Source organism: Vombatus ursinus, unplaced genomic scaffold, assembly GCF_900497805.2.
Source record: "Vombatus ursinus unplaced genomic scaffold, bare-nosed wombat genome assembly UNPS02009918.1, whole genome shotgun sequence".
Lineage (NCBI taxonomy): Eukaryota > Metazoa > Chordata > Mammalia > Diprotodontia > Vombatidae > Vombatus > Vombatus ursinus.
Genome location: NW_020949696.1, coordinates 4,603,756 through 4,625,289, shown reverse-complemented (window position 1 = coordinate 4,625,289; position 21,534 = coordinate 4,603,756). Strand labels below are relative to the sequence as shown.

Below are 21,534 nucleotides of genomic sequence, written 5' to 3'. Positions count from 1 at the left end.
GTCACTTAACCCCTACTGCCTGCAAGTCACTTAACCCCTACTGCCTCTCTCCACTCAGCTCCCCACTCCCCATTTCAGATCTATGTTCCTGACTGATCCTCAATACATCAACTTCACCTAGTCTACCATCACCAGTAATGTCAAGTATTTTATGATGATAGTATTGGCAAAATCTAGGGCAAGAGATTCCTGTGCATCCTCCAAGGCTCCATTCTGGACCCTCTTCTCTTTTTTCTCTTCACCAGGTAATTTCATCCGCTCCCGGGGCTCAATTATCACCTCAAGGCATATGAATCACAGATCTGTATAACTAGCACTAGTCTCTTTGAGCCAGTCACTGATCACAGCAATGGTCTATTGGACATTTCAAAATAGATGTCCTAGAGGCATCATAGTATACTAATTGTCTTTCACCCCAGCTCTTCCCAACAACCTCATCCTCCATCCCAAAACCTGTGTCAACCTCAAACTATTCACTCTCCTCTACAGATTCAACCCCTCTCATCTTTACAGTATCTCTCATATGCCCTTCCCTCCACTCGCACAGCCAACAACATTACTTCCGACCCTGTTATTTCTCGTCAGTATATTGATAGTATTCTAATTGTTCTTCCTCTCCTCCTATCTCATGTCCAAGCAGCCATCACAGGGACTTCTCATTTCACCTCTTCACTTCATATGCTGCAGCAGCTCCCTATCACCCCCAAGTTCAAAGCCCTTCACAGCCCAACCCCTTCCCAATCTTCCAATTTTCTTACACTTTCACTCCCCATTTCATTCTAACTACCTGTTGGCCTTGCACACAGCAAACAACTTCCCATCTTTTTGGCATCCCCAGCTCTTAGAAAGGCCTATCTTTGTACAATGACTGCCTGTTCATGGTCTGTTTCAAAAGCTTAAGTTTTTTTTCCTGGTAATCTACAGAAATTACAACAGTGTCAAAGTTTTCAAAAGGCTGGCAAGATACAACAGTAGTAAAAACAGTTCTCATCTATGGAAGGAGCTTTCCTCTCAACAATACTTGCATTAAAAAGTCTTATTCCCATTTACAGGTGAAGAAACTGAGATCCAAAGAATTAAGTGACTTGCTCATGGGATCCCACAGTTTCAGAAATCAAGGTCTCTAGATTCTAAGTCTAATGTTCTTCCAATTCCATGCATTTAAATACTTTATTATGTATCATTTATGCAAATAAGCAATTTTCGTTCGGAAAGATGAATCAAATACATGCTGTCCCAAACAGATACAGTACCTAGGACAATTTACAAGGAACTAGTTTTCTTTAGCATTTTCAAGGAAGCACAGAATCAGGAGTGTGGTTCAAAGTCCAGTTCTGACATTAATTTTCAGAAGGATCCACACACGCTGATTTCACCTCTGTGAGCCTCAGTTTCATCAGATGCAAAATAGGGACTCTTTATGCTACCTACATTATAAGAGTGAGATAAGTCCTTTGAAAACATTAAAAGTAAGTCAATTTTAAAGATCCTCCACAACTGGCCCAACATATATCATTGTTCTTTATTCAAGTAATGACATTAGGGATTCCTAGATTAAAGACACTGGCTTTTAAGCATCGAAGAGACCTGTAACCTATACTCATAAACAAGTGCTTTGGGGGCAAATTAGCTACTTTAGTCATTCCAGATGCAAAGACTAAAGACCTGATGGTAAAATTTTACTTCACTTAGGGGAGAGCAATATAATTCTCCCCAAGAGTAGATGCTTAAGAGATTGAGTACTGTCACTATCACCATTATCCCAGATTGAAGAAAAATGAGGAACTGATGCTAAGAGCAAATTAGGAAGGCATTTCAAAGTAGGGGAACTTGAAACTCCCAACTAGCACAAAAACCAGAGGCATAACAAAAGTCAATACTTACCAGCTGATGAATGCTATCAATGGCTCGGTTGTACTTGTCACAGAGTCTCTGCATGCTTTCAAAGCTGAAAAAAGTGAAGTTTCATCATCACTTAACAATTCAAAATAAAGCATTAACAAAACCAGTACCACCCAGGAAAGATTCAGAACCAAGGTTAGCAGATCCTAGGAATGATCCAGGCTTTTAGGGCAAAAAAGCAAGAACAAAGAGCTCAAAAGTTCATCCATTTTCAAAAGCAAATCTTTCCCCCTCCCCCCAACTTCTAGGAAGTAAAGGAGTAGGTCTCCTGAAATAATACAATCAAGTAAAATGACAAGAAAAACACACAAATTGTGTTGGCTAATAAGTCTGAACACGCCTAAGAAAAGAAAAATGACATTCTGGTTTCTTCAACAACAACCTTCTTGATTACACAGCATCTTAAATTTGATCTCTCATTATTTCTCCCAAGGTAAAACTAGGATTCAAAGGGGTTGTGTGAGTGCAGCTGGTAAAGTTCAATTCAATTCCACATTCAGTCAAACACTTCTATGGGGCAAACCACTCTGCCAGGCCCTGAAGACAGAATGACAAAAGGAAAGTGTACTCTACCAGAAAGTGTATCACAGATATATGCACAGTTAAGTAAATGACTGGGTGACTGGCCTGTAAATCCAGCCCTCTCCCTATTACCCCACAGAGCAGACATATAATGAACAGTCCTGGCAAAGTGGGCTTAGGTTTTCTGATAGGAACTTTGGTCCTAACAAGGGTCACTTTTGGTCTTCTGGTTATGAAGAATCTCTCCCTCTCCTGGCAACTAAAGGTCAAGGTTTAGTTTCCAGTAAATTTGTAAAAGATGCAATCTGGCAAAGAACCAACCCTGCTAACGAACAACAGCTGCCCCAAAAGAGGCGGCTCCAAGCAAGCCCTCACAGAGCAGACAGGCTACCGCATCTGGCTCAGCAGAACCTTGGCACCAGCTGCATCACTAAGACACAGGGATATCCCTCCATGAGATGGACCAGACTCAGACACAGGTCATCCAATCATGGGGAGGCATCGTCATTCCAGAGAGAAACTCATTTTTCCAAATTCCATTAAAGGAATCCTTATTAAGTGCTTACTGTGTGCCAAGACCTAAGTTCTGGGCTAAGGATACAAATACAAAAAACAAAACCAAGAAAATTACATGACCCCTACCCAGAAGGAGTTTGCACTGCGAAGAGGCAGACAAACAAAAATACAAAATGTGTTCTTCACAACAGGTACTGTCTCCATTTTACAGGTAAGAAAACAGAGGCCCGAAGAGGATGAGCAATATACTCCTAGGCACACCAAGTAATTGTCAGAAGTAGGTCCCAAGTCTATACAAGCCACCATTCTTCTCAAAAGCAAACTGCCTGCCCCAGACCTCATAGAAAACTGGGTTTTGCACCTCTATGATACACATGACAAAATACTGCACATTCAAGTTAATCTTACTGCCTTATCTCCCTATGACTGAGCTCTATGACTACATATTCCTCGCCCCACAGGATTTGACTCAGCAAATTAGCTGTGGGACCACAGGCAAGTCACTTCACATCTCAGGCACCCAGGCAACTGTCCAACTAAAACTTATAAAAGAGGCATAGGCTTAAAAAATACAGACTAAGTTCGAGGGATTTGCCCACACAAAAAAATCACAGGTCCGGGGGCCCATCTAAAAAACAAAATCCAACACACAAGCAGACTGGCCTCCAGCCTTGTTCAGCACCTCCTCCCCCCTCCCCAACAGCCTTTCACACTGCAGGAGGCAAGTAGCTTCAAGAGTAACTGATTATTAGTGACCTGGACCATTCCTTCACAGGACTAAAAGTCTGCAACTCTTACTTTGGGAACGTGTTTCTATCCTTTTGACCACTTCTCTCCTAGAGGATGGCGTTTGATCTTATGTGTATCTGGTAGTTGTCTATTTGGGATACCAAACCTTATCTAAGAAATTTGATAGGAAGATTTTTTATAAAAATATTCAATTGCTTCCCCTCTTGTCATGGGTGCATTTTGTGTGCAGATGCTTTTCACTGAAAAGCATTGAAAAGCATCCTTTTAATAAAGGCAGCCAGGGGCACAGTGGAGACAGCAAAGGACCAGAGTTCAAAGCTGGCCCTGCTGCCATCTGCCTCAATCCTCTCCATGTATAAAATGGCGACAATAACAGGACCTACCTCCCAGTGTGAGGATCAAATGAAGTAAGTTATTGCATGCTAGCTGTTATTATCATTCTTTCAGGGGGGGTTTTTTCCTAAGACTAAATCTTGGTTCCTTTTCCTTTTCCACCTGACATGTTCTATGGCTTCAAATATCAGATTTATGCAGGTTGTTGTTATTGCTGAGTTCACTTTAAAGTTTGCAAAGCATTTTAAGGGCTGGCAATTTTTATTTTGAATAACTAGATAGTGCAATGGACAGAGTGCTGGTCCTGGAGTCAAGAAAACTCACCTTCCTAAGTTCAAATCCAGCCTCAGACACTACCTGTGTGACCCTGGGTCAAGTCACTTAATCCTGTTTGCTTCAGTTTCCTCATCTATCAAACAAAATGACAAACAACTCCAATATCTTTGCCAAGAAAACCCCAAACAGGGTCACAAACAATCAGCCACAAGTAAACAAACAACAATTATTATTCTACTTACTTCTTTTGGAGTTGCTTCTATACCTACCTCATTTGGTTAAGATTTAATCTGTTAATACTTTTGAAAGGTAAATGATCTGCTTCTAATTTTAAACAATATGATCTCAAATATTCAGGTCACAGATCTACTTTGAATTTATTTTAATTTATTGTACAATATGGTATAAGCTGCTGGTCTAAGCCTAATTTCTGCCAGACTGTTTTCCAATTTTCCCAAAGGTTCTTATCAAATAGAGACTCGTATACTAAACAACTTGAAATTATGAAAATAAAGTAGCTAAATTGTCCAAGCCCTTTTACCCAGAGATTCCATGGTTAGGCAAATACTAGGAAGTCACTGATATTTAAAAAAAAAAACAAAAAAAAAAACACTCTACACGTACCAGAATGTATATAGCAGCATTTTTTTTTCAGTATCAAGGAAGTGAAAACAAAGTACATGCCCTCTCTGCCGACCTCCAGTCTCACATCTCCAACTGCCTTTTAGACATCTTACGTTAGCTGTCCAGTTGACATCTTACACTCAACACATCCAAAACTGAACTCATTATCTTTCCCCCTAAACCCTCCTCTATTCCAAATTTCCAAAATTCCAAATTTCTCTATTATCATAGAGGGTAATACCCTTCACCCTCCCTCCCAGGGCCTCAGGCTCACAACCTAGGATTCATCCTGACCTCCTCATTCTTTCTCGTCACCCCCATGTCTCCAAGCTGTTGGATCATCTTGACCGTGTCCCTTTCTTTCCTCTGCCCCTGCTGCTCCTGCAGTGCGGTCGCTGCATTCAGCTGCCAAAGTGATATTCCTAAAGCACAGGTCTGACCACATTATCCCCATATTCAACTCCCTCTGCCTGTCCACTCCTATCACCTCCAGGATCAAATAAAAAAATTCTCGTTTGGAGTTTAAAGCGTTTCATAACCTCCTACACCTCATACCCTCTACCTCCAACCCCTACAAACTCTCCAATCCAATGACAATAGGTTCCTTGCTATTTCTCAAAATCTCTAGAGTCCAGGCATTTTCTTTGGCTGTCCTTCATACCTGGAATGTTCTTTCTCCTCATCTCCATCTCCCAGCTTCCCTCATCTCCTTCAAATACCATCTAAAAATCTATCTTCTACCTTTCCCAAACCCTCTTAATTCTAGTGCCTTCTCCCCATTATTTCCTATTTATCCAGTATGTAGCTTGTTGGTACACACTCATTTGTTTGATGTCTCCCCTATTACATGGTGAGCTCCTTGAGGGCAGAGGATGTCTTCTGCCTTCCTTTGTATCTTCAGTGCTTAGCACAGGGTCTAGAACACAGTTAGGGCTTAATAAATGCATGGGCAGATAGGTGGTGCAGTAGATGAAGCGTCAGGCCTGGAATCAGGAAGATTTGAATTCAAATCCAGCCTAGGACACTTACTAGCTATGTGACCCTGGGTAAGTCACTTAAGCCTGTTTGCCTCAGTTTCCTCATCTGTAGAATGAGCTGGAGAAGGACATAGAAAACCACTCCAAATGAGGTAAGGGAGAAGAGTTGGACATAACTGAACAACAACCAATAAATGCTTACAGACCAAAAGACTACAAAAAACTACGATTGGAAAGAGAGAAGCAAGGAACGGTCTAAATAAACTGAAGCAAGCAGAGCCAAGAAAACGGCACACGGGACGACCTGAACTAAGCAAATGAAAGAGCTGCCCCAAAACTGAGGTGGACAAGCATGGCCCCACAGAAGAGGCACGAGAAGGCACTCCTCTTCCCAGCCCCCCCCTCCCCCCGCTTTGCTTCGACTTCCATGCCAAAGGAATGACGACCAAAAAAGCACCTTCTACACAGGGTTTTTGTAAAGTTACAAAAAGAAAATTTTCTGCAAAGGGCTTTACAACCTTGAAAGTGCCAAATAAATAATAAAAAGCTAGAATTCAATCCAAAGCCAGCTCTCCAGTCAGTAGGTGATGAAAATGTAAACCGCCTAGTTCGGTACTAGGATTTCTAAACAAAAGGTAGGTCGAAATAGAGGAGGGCAAAATCTGAATTTCCAAAATGTTTAAATTCAAGGCAGAAACCGGTGGCTATTTCCAAAATTGGTTTGTCCTGGGAAAATGATGTTTAAAATTCCAATTGAGTCATTTTAATATAAAGGGGAAAGAGGAAGGAAACAACAGAAGAAAAGATTCCAATGTCTCATGGCAAACTGATCTTACTAATAAAAAGAACAAAATGAAGAGCTCTGCAAATTTATCAAGTGGTTTGATGTAGCCATAAGAAGCAAACCGAAAACTAAGACTTCTCTTCAGAAGATGAGAAAGGGAGCCCAGAATACCGTCAAATGAAACCTGGATATGGAATCAGACTGGCCTCTCTCTTCTAGGGTAAGCCAGGGCATCACGAGAGTACCTCACTTTGCCAATGAAGCACTCCTGGTTTTGTTTAGCTAACCCCCATATCAATTTCACACATGCTAAGACCTACCACAGAAGCAGGTGAAACAAATATCTGCTTCTCTACTTCACAACAAGAAATAAAAACTTCCAGAAAGGCATTCCAGAGACAGTCCCCTCCCATTTTCATTCTCTATTATAATTTTCCCTCTGCTATAACATTACATCCAACCCTTCCCAGTGTCCTTCTCCACAGCAGCTGTAATGTATGGATAACAATCATGAGCTTGAGACTTGACATAGCATTTTCTCCCAATTCTCAAAATGCACACTCAAAAACACTTTGCCTCCCCTATCTTATCTCACCAATCACACTTTAAGCAAACCCCAACTATGGCCTACTTCCACCATGCCCCTCCAATTCTGTTTATCTGATTCTAAAGGAGGCTAGAGGGGGAAAAAAGTCTCACAAAAACACTGTAACAAGGCTGCCCTGCTACTCACCACAGAAGCTATTCGTGGAACCTCCCACGGTACCACCCCCACCCGCTCAGCTGATAAAGTCACTTTCCAAACACCAGAGCTCTCTTCTCTCTGTGTGCCTAGCACACAGTCAGCACTCTTCACAAATAAATGTTTGTTGACCAACATAATACTGTGTGCTGTAGTTAAGTGTTTGTCTCTGAACTCAACATGGCAGAAGGTCATTTCTTCCATAAACTTTGAATCTCCCTCAGCACAAAGCTTCCTGGAGGCAGCAGGCTCACAATAATTGTTTGTCAAGTACATCTTTCACAAATAAAGTACCCTTCTGCTAGTTCAAGGAATAGGCATGAATATTGTGCATTAATAAATGCCATATACTATATTGTTCAGAAAACTTATTGTTATACTGTTTAAATCTAACCAGAGCTTATTTAAATCCAGAATGACCTCAGTAACTCTCCAGGAATGTCAGGGACAGGTAAGATGAATTCTGGGCTCCTCCAGGTCCTGGATTCACCCAAAACATTCTTGCTTTGGGTTTCCACACCCAGGTCTTATTTTGGGCCCATCCTCGCTTGTGTTTAGGGTTCCCCTTATATTTGGTTTTGCCCGAAGTTTACTGAATATTTACATTTACATACATCCATCTCCATCTACCTTGCTTTACAAACTGACCTCTGGCAAAATTGCTTAACTGCTTTCCGTGCTGTTCCTGTGCAAGTACCATTGTCTAAATCCCATTAATAACATAAACCTTCCAGAGCCTGCAGGAAACAAATCACACCTCCCTTCTGGACCAAATAAATTTCCTTCTAAAACCCCAGATTTTGGGATTTGTTCTCACAAATAACATTGCAGAGCAATTCACTGTATAAATAGGAGGCCTGGCTCTATCCACTTAATAGCTGTCACCATACTCCAACTGTCATCAAATTGGATTTGAATTCAGATCTTCCTGAATCCAGGCCTGGCACTTCATCTACTGTACCACTTATCTGCCCATACATTTATTAAGCCCTTACTATGTTCCAGACCCTGTGCTACTGCTACTCATTGGAGGTATATTCCGAGATAGACTGGGGCTACTGCTACTTGCTCTGATGGATTTCAAGCCTTAGAACCTAGATCCAAATAAAACATGGCTCTGATCCTTGATGTTCAGTTGGATCTGACCCTTCGTAACCCCATGAACCTGTCAATACTGTCCATGGGGTTTACACTGCAGGGATTTGCCATTTCCTTCTCCAGTGTATGAAGGCAAACAGGTTAAGTGACTTGTACAGGGTCAGAGAGCTAGCAAGTGCCCGAGGCCAAACTGAAACTAAAGTCTTCCTGACTCTGAGCCCTATATCTTCTGTATGTGACTCCCTCTATGGGAATTAGCTGCCTAACCTTTTACCAGTCAGAGAAAGCTGGACTTACGTGATCTCTCAAAGGTTCCTGCCAGCTCTCAATTTTAACTAGCAGCAAGGAAGACAAGATATGGAAAAAAGAGTCAGGAAAACCTGACAATGACACTTACTAACCACAGGACCACAGGCACATCCCTTCTTAACATCTGAGCCTCTGTTTCCCCATCGCTAACATGTGGATACTAAAATCTGGAGGACCCTCCCCACAGGGTTGTTGTATCTGAGACTCAGGAGGTAATGAATATAAGGTACTTGGCAAGCTCACGAGCACTACATATATGCCATTTATTATTACCCTATGATCCTCCTCCGAGGGTGGCTGGAAGAAAAGTCCAATCATCAAGGACTTTAGACATGTTGTGAAAAGTTAATGTTCTCACAGGTTAAGGTTTTTCTGGCACCTGCTGGTGACAGCAGCCCCACAAAAACAGCTGCTTACCCAACTCGAGAAGTTCCTTCTAAGAAGGGGTTTCTGCGGTAATGCTTCCAGAAGACTCAGAGCCAGATCAAACCCCACCTCTGGCCAACAGCCATTGGGAGATGCTGATTATTGTTGCTGAGTGAGTAATTCCCACAGAATTACTCACTCGCTAGGTCATTTCCAATTATGTCCTTAATCTGTCCGCCTCTGCCAGTCTTTCTTTTACCCATCTCCTACCCAAAGAATGTCAGAGATGCGAAGGTAAGGAGAGCTGTCCCTGCCCTGGAAGCATCCATGGATAACTCATTACAGGCTGCTGTGGCACAAAGCACTCAGCCCATCCTCAAAGTGCAGTGAAAAACATAGATCATGCAGCTTACCTTTTGGTATCATAGTCAATTAAAACATAATTTTCCATGGCAAGCTTGAGATCCGGTATTTCTTCGCAGACCCATCTGAAGCACAAAAGAAGCCAGAGTGAGCAGAGTACACATTATACATCATGCCTTGTGGAGGGAAGCTTTGATTATTTCAGGAAAGAACAGCAAGCAAAGTGCCTAACAACTCAGCCCAAGCCCCATCTGACAAAGATACAGGAAGATAAGGATCTGCTGTGTTGGTAAGCTTGGTTGGCTTTGTTTCCCACTTCTTTCTCCTTTTGGAGAACAAACTATTGGGGCAGCTAGGTGGGGCAGTGGATAGAGCACCGGCCCTGGAGTCAGGAGGACCTGAGTTCAAATCTGGCCTCAGACGTAACGCGTACTAGCTGTGTGACCCTGGGCAAGTCACTTAACCCCATTGCCTAGCCAAAAGAAAAAAAAAGTAATAAAATTTTAAAGCAAAGGAAAAACACGAGGATGACAACTATTTAAAATATGTACCTGAAGAATTACTGGCATGGACATTCTGGACCAAATAAGTGTGTTCATGTTACATTACTATAACACTATTTGTAGCTTAGCAAATTTGACACATGGGTTGCTATAGCTAAAAGAACAATCACCTAAAAGCTAAATTGAAGGTAATGAGACTCTACTTAGCTAGGCTGGTTATTGGAAACCAGCAAAGCTCAAAGTCAGTTAATGGAAAGATAAGAACAAGCATTCCACACAATAAGAGAACCTAAATGGGTTATAATTAGGAAGTGGTAAATATACTGATTTCCCATGAGATCATAAAGGCACTTAAGTAGAGGTAACAAGTCTGTCAATGCAACATTTGAAGGATTACTGTGTGTCAAGGCATTGGGGTGGTCAGGAAGACAGTGGGGGGAAAAACTTTTTCCAAAGGGCTAAAACTAATTAATTAGGAGGACTTGAAAATTATAAGGTAAGACACATACCAATCTCCTACTCTAATCACTGACTGGAACAAGGGCAAGCAAAAGGAATTACAGGATTAAAAAAATGAAGGGGACTTAAAAAAGCTATAATTAGGAAAATAAAGATGACTCAGAGCTACACAAGGAAGGGGGAGAGTAAGGAATAAATGGTAGAAATTAATTCAGTGTAAGTGATGTGCTCCATTTCTTTTCTATCAGCAAAAAAGCAAAGGTATTGTTTCTTTAGGGCAAGGGCTCAAGTGAGCAGGACACTGACTGCTAAGAAAGCATTTGCAATCCTTCAACCTCCAAGTCAGGAAAAACCAGAGAAAATCTAATACGTTCATGTTATCTTAGGCACCACGCCTAATGACATCAATTATCAGTGCAAATATGAGTTACTTTTATGATAAACTGAACACACTCAAAGAATCCATTAGAAGGTGTCTGAAAGTTGGCAAATCAATATTTGCTCTTAGGAAACGTTAGCCCGAGATTCAAGGACTGGGCCTGTATCCTAAGGAGATTATTGAAAGCGAGAATAGGTATGTACAATAATCTTCCTAGCAGCCATCATTTGTGATAAATGACAGGAAATAATTTTGTGTCCAATGAATAGAGAAGTGCTGAACCAATCATGGTATACGAATGAAATAAAACAATGGTAATGGCAAATATAAAAAATTCTAAGAAATAGGGGAACTTATGAAGTGATGGATACTGAATTAAATGAAGAGAGACGTGACTACAATAATGTAAATTCTAAGACGACATGGAGCAGCAACAAAGCTCGAGGCAGTTACAGCACTCAATTTTAGCATCACACCCTGAAAGTTAGACACAGTTCTCCATTCTGTTAACAGACAGTAACTGTTAACAGGAGAATATATTTTCTAAGAGAGTGTGGGTGTAAGTTGGAAAGGAGCACTTATTTAAGATAAACAATAGTAAATATATGTGCCTAAAGAAAAAATTCATTAGTTAATAAAAGGAGTTTACCCTTTTAAAACATCAAATCAAAGTGCTGAGACTTTTGGGGAAAAAAATGCCATTTTGTTGACAGGGCACACGTCAGTTTTTTAAACTATGAGAATCCTGATTTGCTAGGATATAGTTAATTTTTTGTCCCACGCAAATTTAAGTTTTCTATAATTATTTCAAAACAGCTACTAGTCCTAATGATTTCTTAAGCAAGCCCCAAGATATTGGTAGAATGATGGTAAAATGTGATGCCAAAAAAAATTAAATATCACAGCAATTTACAAAATGTTCTTAAGAGTATCTACATGGGGCAACTAGGTGGCACAGTGGATAGAGGTCTGGCCTTGGAGTCAGGAGGACCTGAGTTCAAATCTGGCCTCAGACACCTGACACTTACTAGCTGTGTGACCCTGGGCAAGTAAGTCACTTAACCCTGATTGCCTCACCAAAAGGCCAAAAAAAAAAAAAAAATCTATACAATGAAGACTTCTAAACCTTCAATATCACTATAAGCCTTTTAAATTTTCTTTTACTATGAACTTGACAAACACAAACATTTCCACATGCAGGGAACAGAAAATAAGTATACAGATTAAATACGTAGTAAATTTAGCACAGTATTTCCAATACTGATGACTGTAGATAGCAACTTCTGACCTTCCCCCACTATTCTGTGAAACTAAAGTTTTATTGATACTTTTCTTCCTTTGAGGGGGTATCACTATTTTCCCCTTTCCCCAAATAGCTTTTCATTTCCCAAAAAGCCTTCCTGTGTAAGAAATCTAGTCCAGCAAAACATTTACACGCTGACCAAGACTGAATATGCATATACACCTTTCTACTTCTCATTCAGCACTTCTGTTCACAATCTCTCTGCCAAGAGATGATTCTCCTCATCTGCAGATGTAACTGGTAATTCCACTGATCAAAGCCCTTACGTCTATATATATATATATACACACATATGTATATAGTTGTTCTTATGGTTCTGTTCATACAAATCCTCACAGGTTTCACACTTTGTTCAAAGTACTTTTTCGAACAAAGTATATACCAGGGATGGAGAACCTACAGCCTCAGAGGCCACATGCGGCCTTCTATGTCCTCGGGTGTGGCCTTTTGACCAAGTCCAAGTTTTACTGAACAAATCCTTTTATTAAGGGGATTTGTTCAGTGAAGTTTGGATTCAGTCAAAGGGCTGAACTTGAGGACCTAGAGGGCCACATGTAGCCTTGAAGCTACAGATTCCCCACCCCTGGTATACACCATTTATATTTTGCATCTATCTCATTCAACATAAAGGGAAAAGAGAGAAAACAGTTTCACTTGCTAAAAATTCTGACCTGGGCAGAAATTCTTAGAATTGTCCTCAGGAATAAAAAACCAAAAACAAGATTATTTGATTTGTTCAGCCTTGTAACTTGTCACAATACTGAAAAGGGTAGAAAGGTAACCATATGTATCTTTCACAGCTGAAGTTAAACAAATCAAACCCACTGTGTACTTATTAAAAATTACGTTTTGGAAATATTTTGTAATAATAACATAAATAAATATCTGGAAAATTTTTTTTCTACTAAAAATTTTTAAATTATCTTGAAGACATTGAAATTAACCAAAAGGGCAGCCAAAATGGAGGAGAAAAGCCAAGAAGTTGTCTGAGCTCTCCCCAATTTCCCTCAGCCTCTAAACCAGCCCTTCTTAAACTGTAGGTCGTGACCCGATACGGGGTCACAAGTGTAAAAAGTTTAAGAAGCCCTACTCTAAACAGATTCTGGAGTAACAGAACCTACAAAATGACAGAGTGAACAATTTTTCCATCTGAAGATAACATAGAAGGACTTCTGGAAAGATCTGTCTCACTAGGGTAAAAAGGGAAGCACAAGCTAGAGCAAATGATGTGTGGGCAAGCCAGGGGGAGGCTCTTAGCCACACCACAGAGCAGCCACTGAGGCCCTATGATTCTGGCACAGCAGGCCAGCTGTGAGGCCTCCAGCCCCAGCACAGAAGGCAAACTGCCAGCCTGGGAACCTCCCAGTACAACAGGCCCTACTAGCCAGGCCGCCCCAGCACACTGGGCAAGCCGCCAGCACCTAAGGCCCCAGCGCAGAAAGCCAGTGACCAGGCCCCTGGCCCCCAGCACCAAAAGCTTAGGATAGTGACCCCTGTGCTCCAGGAGCAGAGCTCCATTTTAAGTCACATAATGGGCTAAAAAAAATGAGTAAAAAACAAGAAAGAGCCCAGAACCACAGAAAGCTACTATGGGGAGAGAGAAGATCAAAATACAAATTCACAAGAGGACAATAATGTCAAAATGCCTATATACAAAGCCTCAAAGGGAAAGATGAATTGGTCTCAAAACCAAATAGCTTTCTTGTAAGAGCTCAAAATGGATTTTAAAAATCAAATAAGAAAGGTAGAACAAAAATTCGGAAAAGAAATGAGAGTTATAAAAGAGAAAGTCACAGCTTGGAAAAGGAAGGACAAAAGTTGACTGAAGCAAACAACTCCATAAAAAAAATAAAATTGGCCAAATTGGGGGGAAAAAATCCACTGAAGAAAACAACTCCTTAAAAAGTAGAATTGGGGGGCAGCTAGGTGGTACAGTGGATACAGCACCAGCCCTGAAGTCAGGAAGACCTGAGTTCAAATCCGGCCTCAGACCAAACACCTGACACATACTAGCTGTGTGACCTTGGGCAAGTCACTTAACCCCTGACTGCCTTACCAAAAAAAAAAAAAAGTAGAATTGGCCAAATGGTAAAGGAAGCACAAAAGCTAACTAACAAAATAATTCCTTAAAAATCAAAATAGGGCAAATGGAAGGCTAATGACTATAAAATATGAATAATCAGTCAAACAAAATCAAAAGAATGAAAAAATAGAAGAAAACGTAAAATACCACACTGGAAAAACACCTGACTTAAAAACAGATCCAGGAGAGATAATTTAAGATTAGACTACCTGAAAACCATGATCAATAAAGAGCCTGGACAGCATCTTTCAAGAAAGGAAAACTGCCCTGATATCCTAGAACTGGAGGATAAAACAGTGATGGAAAGAATCCACCAATCACCTCTTGAAAGACTCCCAAAATGAAAATTTTTTGAAGAAATAATTGTAGCCAAATTATGCAACTATCTAGTCAAGGAGAAAACACTCTAAGCAGCCAGAAAGAAACAATTCAGATATTAAGGAGCCACAGTCAGGACTACACAGGACTTAGCAGCTTCCACATTAGAGGATCTGAGAGCTTGGAATGTGGTATTCTCGAAGACAAGGGAGCTTAGATTACAAGCAAGAGTCAACTACTCAGCAAAACTGTGCATGATCTTTCAGGGGAAAAGATGGATATTCAATGAAATAGGGGAATTTCAAACTTTCCTGATGAGAAGACCAGAGCTGAACAGAAAATTTGATCTTCAAATACAAGACTCAAGAAAAGCATAAAAAGGTAAACAGGAAGAAAAAAAAAAAGCATGTTATTCAATAAGGTTAAACTGGTTACATTCCTACACAGGAAGATGATACTTTTAACTCTTGAGAACTGTATCTCTATTAGGGCAGTTAGAAGGAGTACACACAGACAGAGGGGTCTGGGTATTAGTTGACTGATGTGATGATAGAAAAAAAAATTAAGGGATGAAAAAAAAGATTGTACTGGGAGAAGAGGAAAGCAAAATAGAGTAAATTATATCACATGAAGAAGTGCAAAAGACCTATTACAGTACTGGGAAAGAAGAGAGGGGATGAGCATTATTTGAACCTTACTCTCATTGGATTTGGCTCAGGGAATAACATACACACTCAGTTTAGTACAGAAATTTATCTTATCCTATAGAGAGATAGAAGGGGAACAGGGAAAGAAAAGGGAAGGAGGGGCTGACAGAAGGGAGGGCAAGTTGAGGGAGATGGTGATCAGAAGCAAAATACTGGTGAGGAGGGACAGGGTGAAAAGAGAGAGAAAAGTACAATGGGGGGAAAAGGACAGAAGGAAATACACAGTAAGCATAACTGAATGTGAATGGAATGAAGTCTCCCATAAAATGCATGGGGAGAGCAGAGTGGATTAAAACCAGAATCCTACAATATGTTGTTTAGAAGGAACACATTTTAAGCAGAGAAATACACACACAGTAAAGGTAAAAGGCTGGAGCAGAATATATTATGCTTCAGACGAAGTAAAAACACTAGAGAGCATAGGAATAAATGGAGTTTTCTTTAAAATGATAAGTAATATCTAACTAAAACCATCAGCAAGCATTACATGTAATGGGGATAAGCTAAAAGCTTTCCCAACAAGATGAGAGGTGAAACAAGGAGGCCCATTATCCCCACTATTATTAAATATTGTGCTAGAAATGTTAGCTTTAGCAATAAGAAAAAGAAATTGAAGGAATTAGAATAGACAATGAAGCAATAAAACTATCACTCTGCAGAGGATATGATGGTATACTCGAGAATCCTAGAGAATCAAGTAAAAAACTATTTGAAATGATTAACAACTTTAACAAAGTTACAGGATATAAAATAAGCCCACATAAATCATCAGTATTCCTATATATTACCAACAAAGCCCAGCAGCAAGAGATATCAAAATAACTGTAGACAATATAAAATATTTGGGAGTTTACCTGCCAAGATAAACCCAAGAGCTATATGAACACAATTACAAAATACTTTTCACACAAAGTTAGATCTAAACAATTGGAAAAATAACAATTGCTTATGGGTAGGTTGAGCTAATATAATAAAAATGACGGTTCTACCTAAACTAATTGTGCCATATCAAAACTACCAAAAAATTATTTTAATAGAGCTAGAAAAAATTATAACAAAACTCATCTGGAAGAACAAAAGATCAATAATATCAAGGAAATTAATGAGAAAAAAATGCAAGGGAAGGTGGCCTAGCTGTACCAGATCTAAAACTATATTATATATCAGCAATCATCAAAATTATTTGGTACTGGCTAAGAAATAGAGTGCTGGATCAGGTTAGCTATAGGTTAGCTATACAAGACACAGTAGTAAACGGACTACAGAAATTTGTTTGATAAACCCAGAGATTCCAGCTTTTGGGTTAAGAACTCACTATTTGACAAAAACCTACCTCTCTTAGTGTCCTAGGCAACTCTCTAAGCCTCAAAATTTCTGGTCCACAATAACAGAAAGTTTCCTCACCTGGGAGTTCCTTGTACCACTGAGATCACCAGTCCAGTCCTTATTTAACAAAGGAAACTCATCCAACACCTTTGTTTTACATGAGGGAAAAGGGGAAATTACTGGACCAAACTCAGCACAACTTATTGGGGAAAAAAACACCGACCATTAAGGCCAAAGATTTGCTTCCACCCAGCAGCACAAAGCTGTAATTAACTTTTTGTTCAATCAAATTTAATGTGCCTCAGTTTACTACAAAAGGGAAATCATAATACCTGTGCTATATACACTTCTCAGTGTTATGGAGAAGATAAAATGGGTGACATATATTAAGGTGCCCTGCAACTGTAACCCACAATACAATCCAAGCTTCCAGAGAATCAGACTGAAGTAGGCTGCAAGGGTTCTACTCCCCTCTGCTACTATTTACACAAACAAGAGAAATGTGTATGTAGATTAAATAAAACAGAGGATTCATGACCACAGAATGTCTGCAATTTCTGGTAGGCCAAAAGACACTAGTACAAGGTATTTAGCAACAGTAAGAAAGACATTCAGCACGTTAAGAGCTGGCAGAGAAGACAGAGTGAACCACCTCCATGCTTCCCAAGTGCAGTTTTATTTCTTCTCTACACAGCATTACAGAGCCACCAGCTGCAAGAAACAAGGCCACAAAGCAGTAAACAAGCCGTTCCCTTCATGAAGATTCAGCACAGTGGTCATCTTGAAGCCCACATCCCCTTCTCTGTGCAGGCCACCTTGCTACTAGGCTTTACTTTGATACACTGTAGTTAACGGTCACCTTTAATTTATTAGCATGAAAAATTAGTGAAGGACCAACAAAAAAGACCAAGGCAACTGAAAATGTGCCATCTCAAGTTATATACAAAGCAGTAACCAAAACTATTTAGTAGTGCTTAAAAAATAAAAAGGTGCTTAATCAAATAGATTAGATAAACAAGGCCAATAAGCAATCATAACAGCAGTGTGAGAGAAATTAGGTTTAGAACAATTTCTTAAAACCATATATCACCAAAAATTCCAAAATACATGCCATAAATATAGTCATGTCATTTTTTAAAATTTTTTAACAGGTACTTTTCCTAATAACTATGGCAAAAGAGAGAATTCTGAACAATGAATAGAGATTATTAGTAGATAAACAAAAATTGAAAAGCTTTTACAAATAAGCAACATCATTGCAAAGAATTAGAAGAGTAATTAAGAGGGGTGGCTAGGTGGTGCAGAGGACAGAGCACGACCACTGGAGTCAGGAGGACCTAAAGTCAAATTTCACCTCAGACACTTGACTCTTACTAGCTACGTGACCCTGGACAAGTCACTTAACCCAGTGGCATCACAAAGAAAAAAATAACTGCCATAGATTTCCTTATATCAAGAGCTATTCTCCCATAATAAGTGCTAAAAGGATATAAACAACCAGTTCTCAAAGAAATGCAATCATTAATAACCATATGAAACAATACTCGAAATCACTAATAAGAGAAACACAAATTTAAGTAACTGAGGTTGTACTTCATATCAATAGTACCTCATATCAAACAGGTGCAGATGACAAACAAGGAAGATGTCAACTGTTGAACAAGGCCACAGACAGGCATACTAACAGGCAGCCCCAGTTGAGGGAGGTGTGAAAACAATTCTGGAAAGCAATTTAGAACCACACTCACAAAAATCACTCCATTGACCCAGTAATACCAAGAGTGGTCATCTACCTGTAGTCAAGGACAATCTCTACAGCAGAATCTGCTGTGGTAGTGAAGAACTGGAAATAAAGTGGGTACCCATTAATTAGGAAAAGACTAAACAAAATGGTACATGAATGTAAAAGAATACTGTTGCAAAGACTTATGAGGCGATACAGAAGAAAATGAGCACAACACATAGAGCAATGATCTACAGTAACCACTGCTGACTGGAAGTTGGATGACAAAGCTTGCCTCTCACCTGGAAGAAGCACATTTTTAAACATGGTCCAAGAACGCTTTTGTTTGGCTTCATTATGTTTATTATAGAAGCTTGTCTTGTAACAAATGTGTATAAGAAAGGGCTTCTATTGGGGGAGTGGGGTGTTAGTACTAATACAGGGGGAAAAAAAAGAAAAATAACACATTTTAAAACACAGACAAGGAATTGAAAGGGAAAAAACAGAGCAATTCTTTGTCTCCCTGACAGTACATAATCTCCTTCAGAATGGCTACTGTTTCATTCCTTATATATGTACGGCCAGTGTATATGGCACAGGGCCGGAAGGAGAAATGCTTGTTGATTAATACTACCTTGTGAAATTTAACATGTACTTTAAAAAAAACCAAGCTGTATGTAACACAAGTGCACAATTTCATATACAATCTTTTTGTTCAGCAAAAGCAATTCAGTACATAGACACAACGCAAACTCATACAGAGTAAGGTAATGTTGAGGTATGATGGGACACATGCCCAGCATCCTTGCTACTAAGGAGGCTAAAGATGGTGGACCACCTGAGTTATAAGCTGTACTAGGGCTTTAATTGATTAGACGCCCACACCAATATGGTGGGCCCCAGAAAGCAGGCTACCTAAGAACAGATGAAAAGACCTAGGTCAGAAATGGAGCAGCTAAAGGCTTCCATGCCAATCAGAAGTGGAGTTGGGGCCACAAAGGCCATTGCATTTTCAGATTGAGTGAGATAGGGAAACAGTCCACACCACCACCACCACACACACACATTCCTTCCCTCCTCCCAAAAAAGTTAATATATAGCAGAAACAATATTGATAAGTCAGGCAGAGTTGTGTCCTATTTCAGATGGCAATTATTTGTTGTGCCTCCTTTAAAATCTAGTGGGTACAACATACAGAGCAAGAAAACTACAGCTCAAAGCTTAATATAATCACATAGCCATAGTATTGTCTCCTGAGGGATGCCTGTGTTTTTTCTGTTGTGTCCATGACCTTTGACAGAAAGTGATAATATGGAAACCAACATGATTGTTTAAAAGAAACACTATTCTCCCCACATCTTTTCCTTATTCTTATTATTTACCCTCTTCTCCCCAACTTTCTGTAATAAAATATCTGCTAAGGTACATTCCAGTTGACTGACAACCCTAACAGTTCACAATGACTTAACTATGGTCACACACCATGTGTGGTAACAAAAAGGTCCAAGATACCTTTGACTATACCAACTCCACTGCTATGTCTTGAACAAGCCCAAGAGAAAAGTTCAACAAAGAGAGAGGGCTGAAGGTTTTCTAATAGTAAATAGGGAGGGAAAAAGCTTTAAAAGCAGGACTATGGAAAGACAGGGAGAGGATGTGGGAAGAGTAGATCCCATAAGGAACTAAGATTTTTAAATGGAAGTACCTACAAATGTAGATTAGGTTAACTTGACAGTAATCTTTTTTTTTAAACATCTCTCTGCCACATTTGAAGCCAAATGTATTACTCACAAATAGCTGATTCAGATTATTGTGTAAGTACAGAGTCAGCAGAGCTTGGGGTTATAAAAATGTGATTAATTCATCACTGTGTAAATAGATTCCTCTTCTTACATATCCTGACATGGGAGGAAAAACACAGTTGACGTTCCAACAGAGAGAATACGAAATGCTTACCGAATGGTCTCAATGATTTCATGAGCAGCATCATGATGTTTGTCCTACGAGGGGAAAAAAAAAAGGATCATTTTATTCAACCATCTTTTACCATGAGATTGATAGTCTTTAAAGTGGATTAACAGACAAAAAAGACCAAAAAAAAAAAGTGGAATAACAGAAAAAAGTATTCCAGGGAAAAGTACTTCCTGTCACACTAATGTGACCATCTTAAGTTATAATGACTATTATTATTATTATCATCAATGTGCACCTGCTGTCCAGCACCTCACCCAAATCAAATGGCTTTTTTCTTTATTTTCCTTACTCACTCTAGCAGAACTGAACATCTCTGAAAACCTTCCCTTTTTTAGTTTTTTTCTTGTTTCTGTATCACTCTCCTAATCTTGATCCTCTTCGTATCTTTCTAACTGCCACTTGTAACTCCTTCTCTAGTTCTTTCTCTTCCAAAGGCATAAATCCCAGGACTCACCAAGGCTCCATGTCCGTGGCCTCTACTCCCATTTCTTTATTTTCATTTCCTGGCCGTGTGGCCTATCAGCTTTGTCACCCAAATCTACACCTCCAGCTCTGACTACACCTGCAAACTTAAGTTCCATGTGTAATCTGCCTTGATATTTCCAAATGGTTGCTTTATTACATGCCCATGTGTCCAGGAGTCCATTCATCCCTCTCTTCTTTTCCTCAAACAAACTAGGATTTCTGGAAATCCATCAATGATCCCAACATTCTCTCATACGAAATACATTCTCTTAAGACAAATCTTAAGATTCCTCTTTAGTTTTTCCTTCTTCCTCCAGATCCAAATCAATGACAAGGACTAGTGGTACTTGCTGGATTTGTCACTGGCTTCCTTGCCAAATTCTCACTGCCACCACCTCAGTTCAGAACCTTAACATATCATGCCTAGATAAGGCAGTGAGTTACTAAAAAGAACGGTGGATTTGGAGTCAATGAACCTGGGTTCAAAGCCTGATTCTGCCACTTATTACTAGCGCAAGTGACTTTTCTTGTCAGTTTCATCATCTATAAAATGATCTGAAATCAGAAAGACACAAGCTCAAATCTGGCCTCAGATATTTACTAGCTTTGTGACCCTGAGTAAGTCACTTAACCTGTTTGCCTCAGTTTCCTCATATGTAAAATGGGGATAACAGAAGCACCTACCTCCAAAGGTTCATTTAAGGATCAAATGAGATACCTACCTGTAAAAGG

At 39.8% G+C, this 21,534-nt stretch overlaps 1 protein-coding gene across 8 annotated transcripts in view; it reads right to left on the bottom strand.

Moving 5' to 3' along the window:
- Nucleotides 1-21,534, bottom strand: part of DOT1L (DOT1 like histone lysine methyltransferase) — a 121,757-nt gene that overhangs the window by 76,441 nt on the left and 23,782 nt on the right. For 7 of the 8 annotated variants that reach the window (XM_027853066.1, XM_027853068.1, XM_027853071.1 and 4 more), the window contains exons 2-4: nucleotides 20,320-20,363; nucleotides 9,613-9,687; nucleotides 1,885-1,948 (exon numbers count right to left, since the gene is read on the bottom strand). In XM_027853066.1, coding sequence (XP_027708867.1) covers nucleotides 1,885-1,948; nucleotides 9,613-9,687; nucleotides 20,320-20,363 — 183 coding nt within the window. The remainder of the gene's footprint in view (nucleotides 1-1,884; nucleotides 1,949-9,612; nucleotides 9,688-20,319; nucleotides 20,364-21,534) is intronic. The other variant, XM_027853070.1, reaches the window with a different exon arrangement.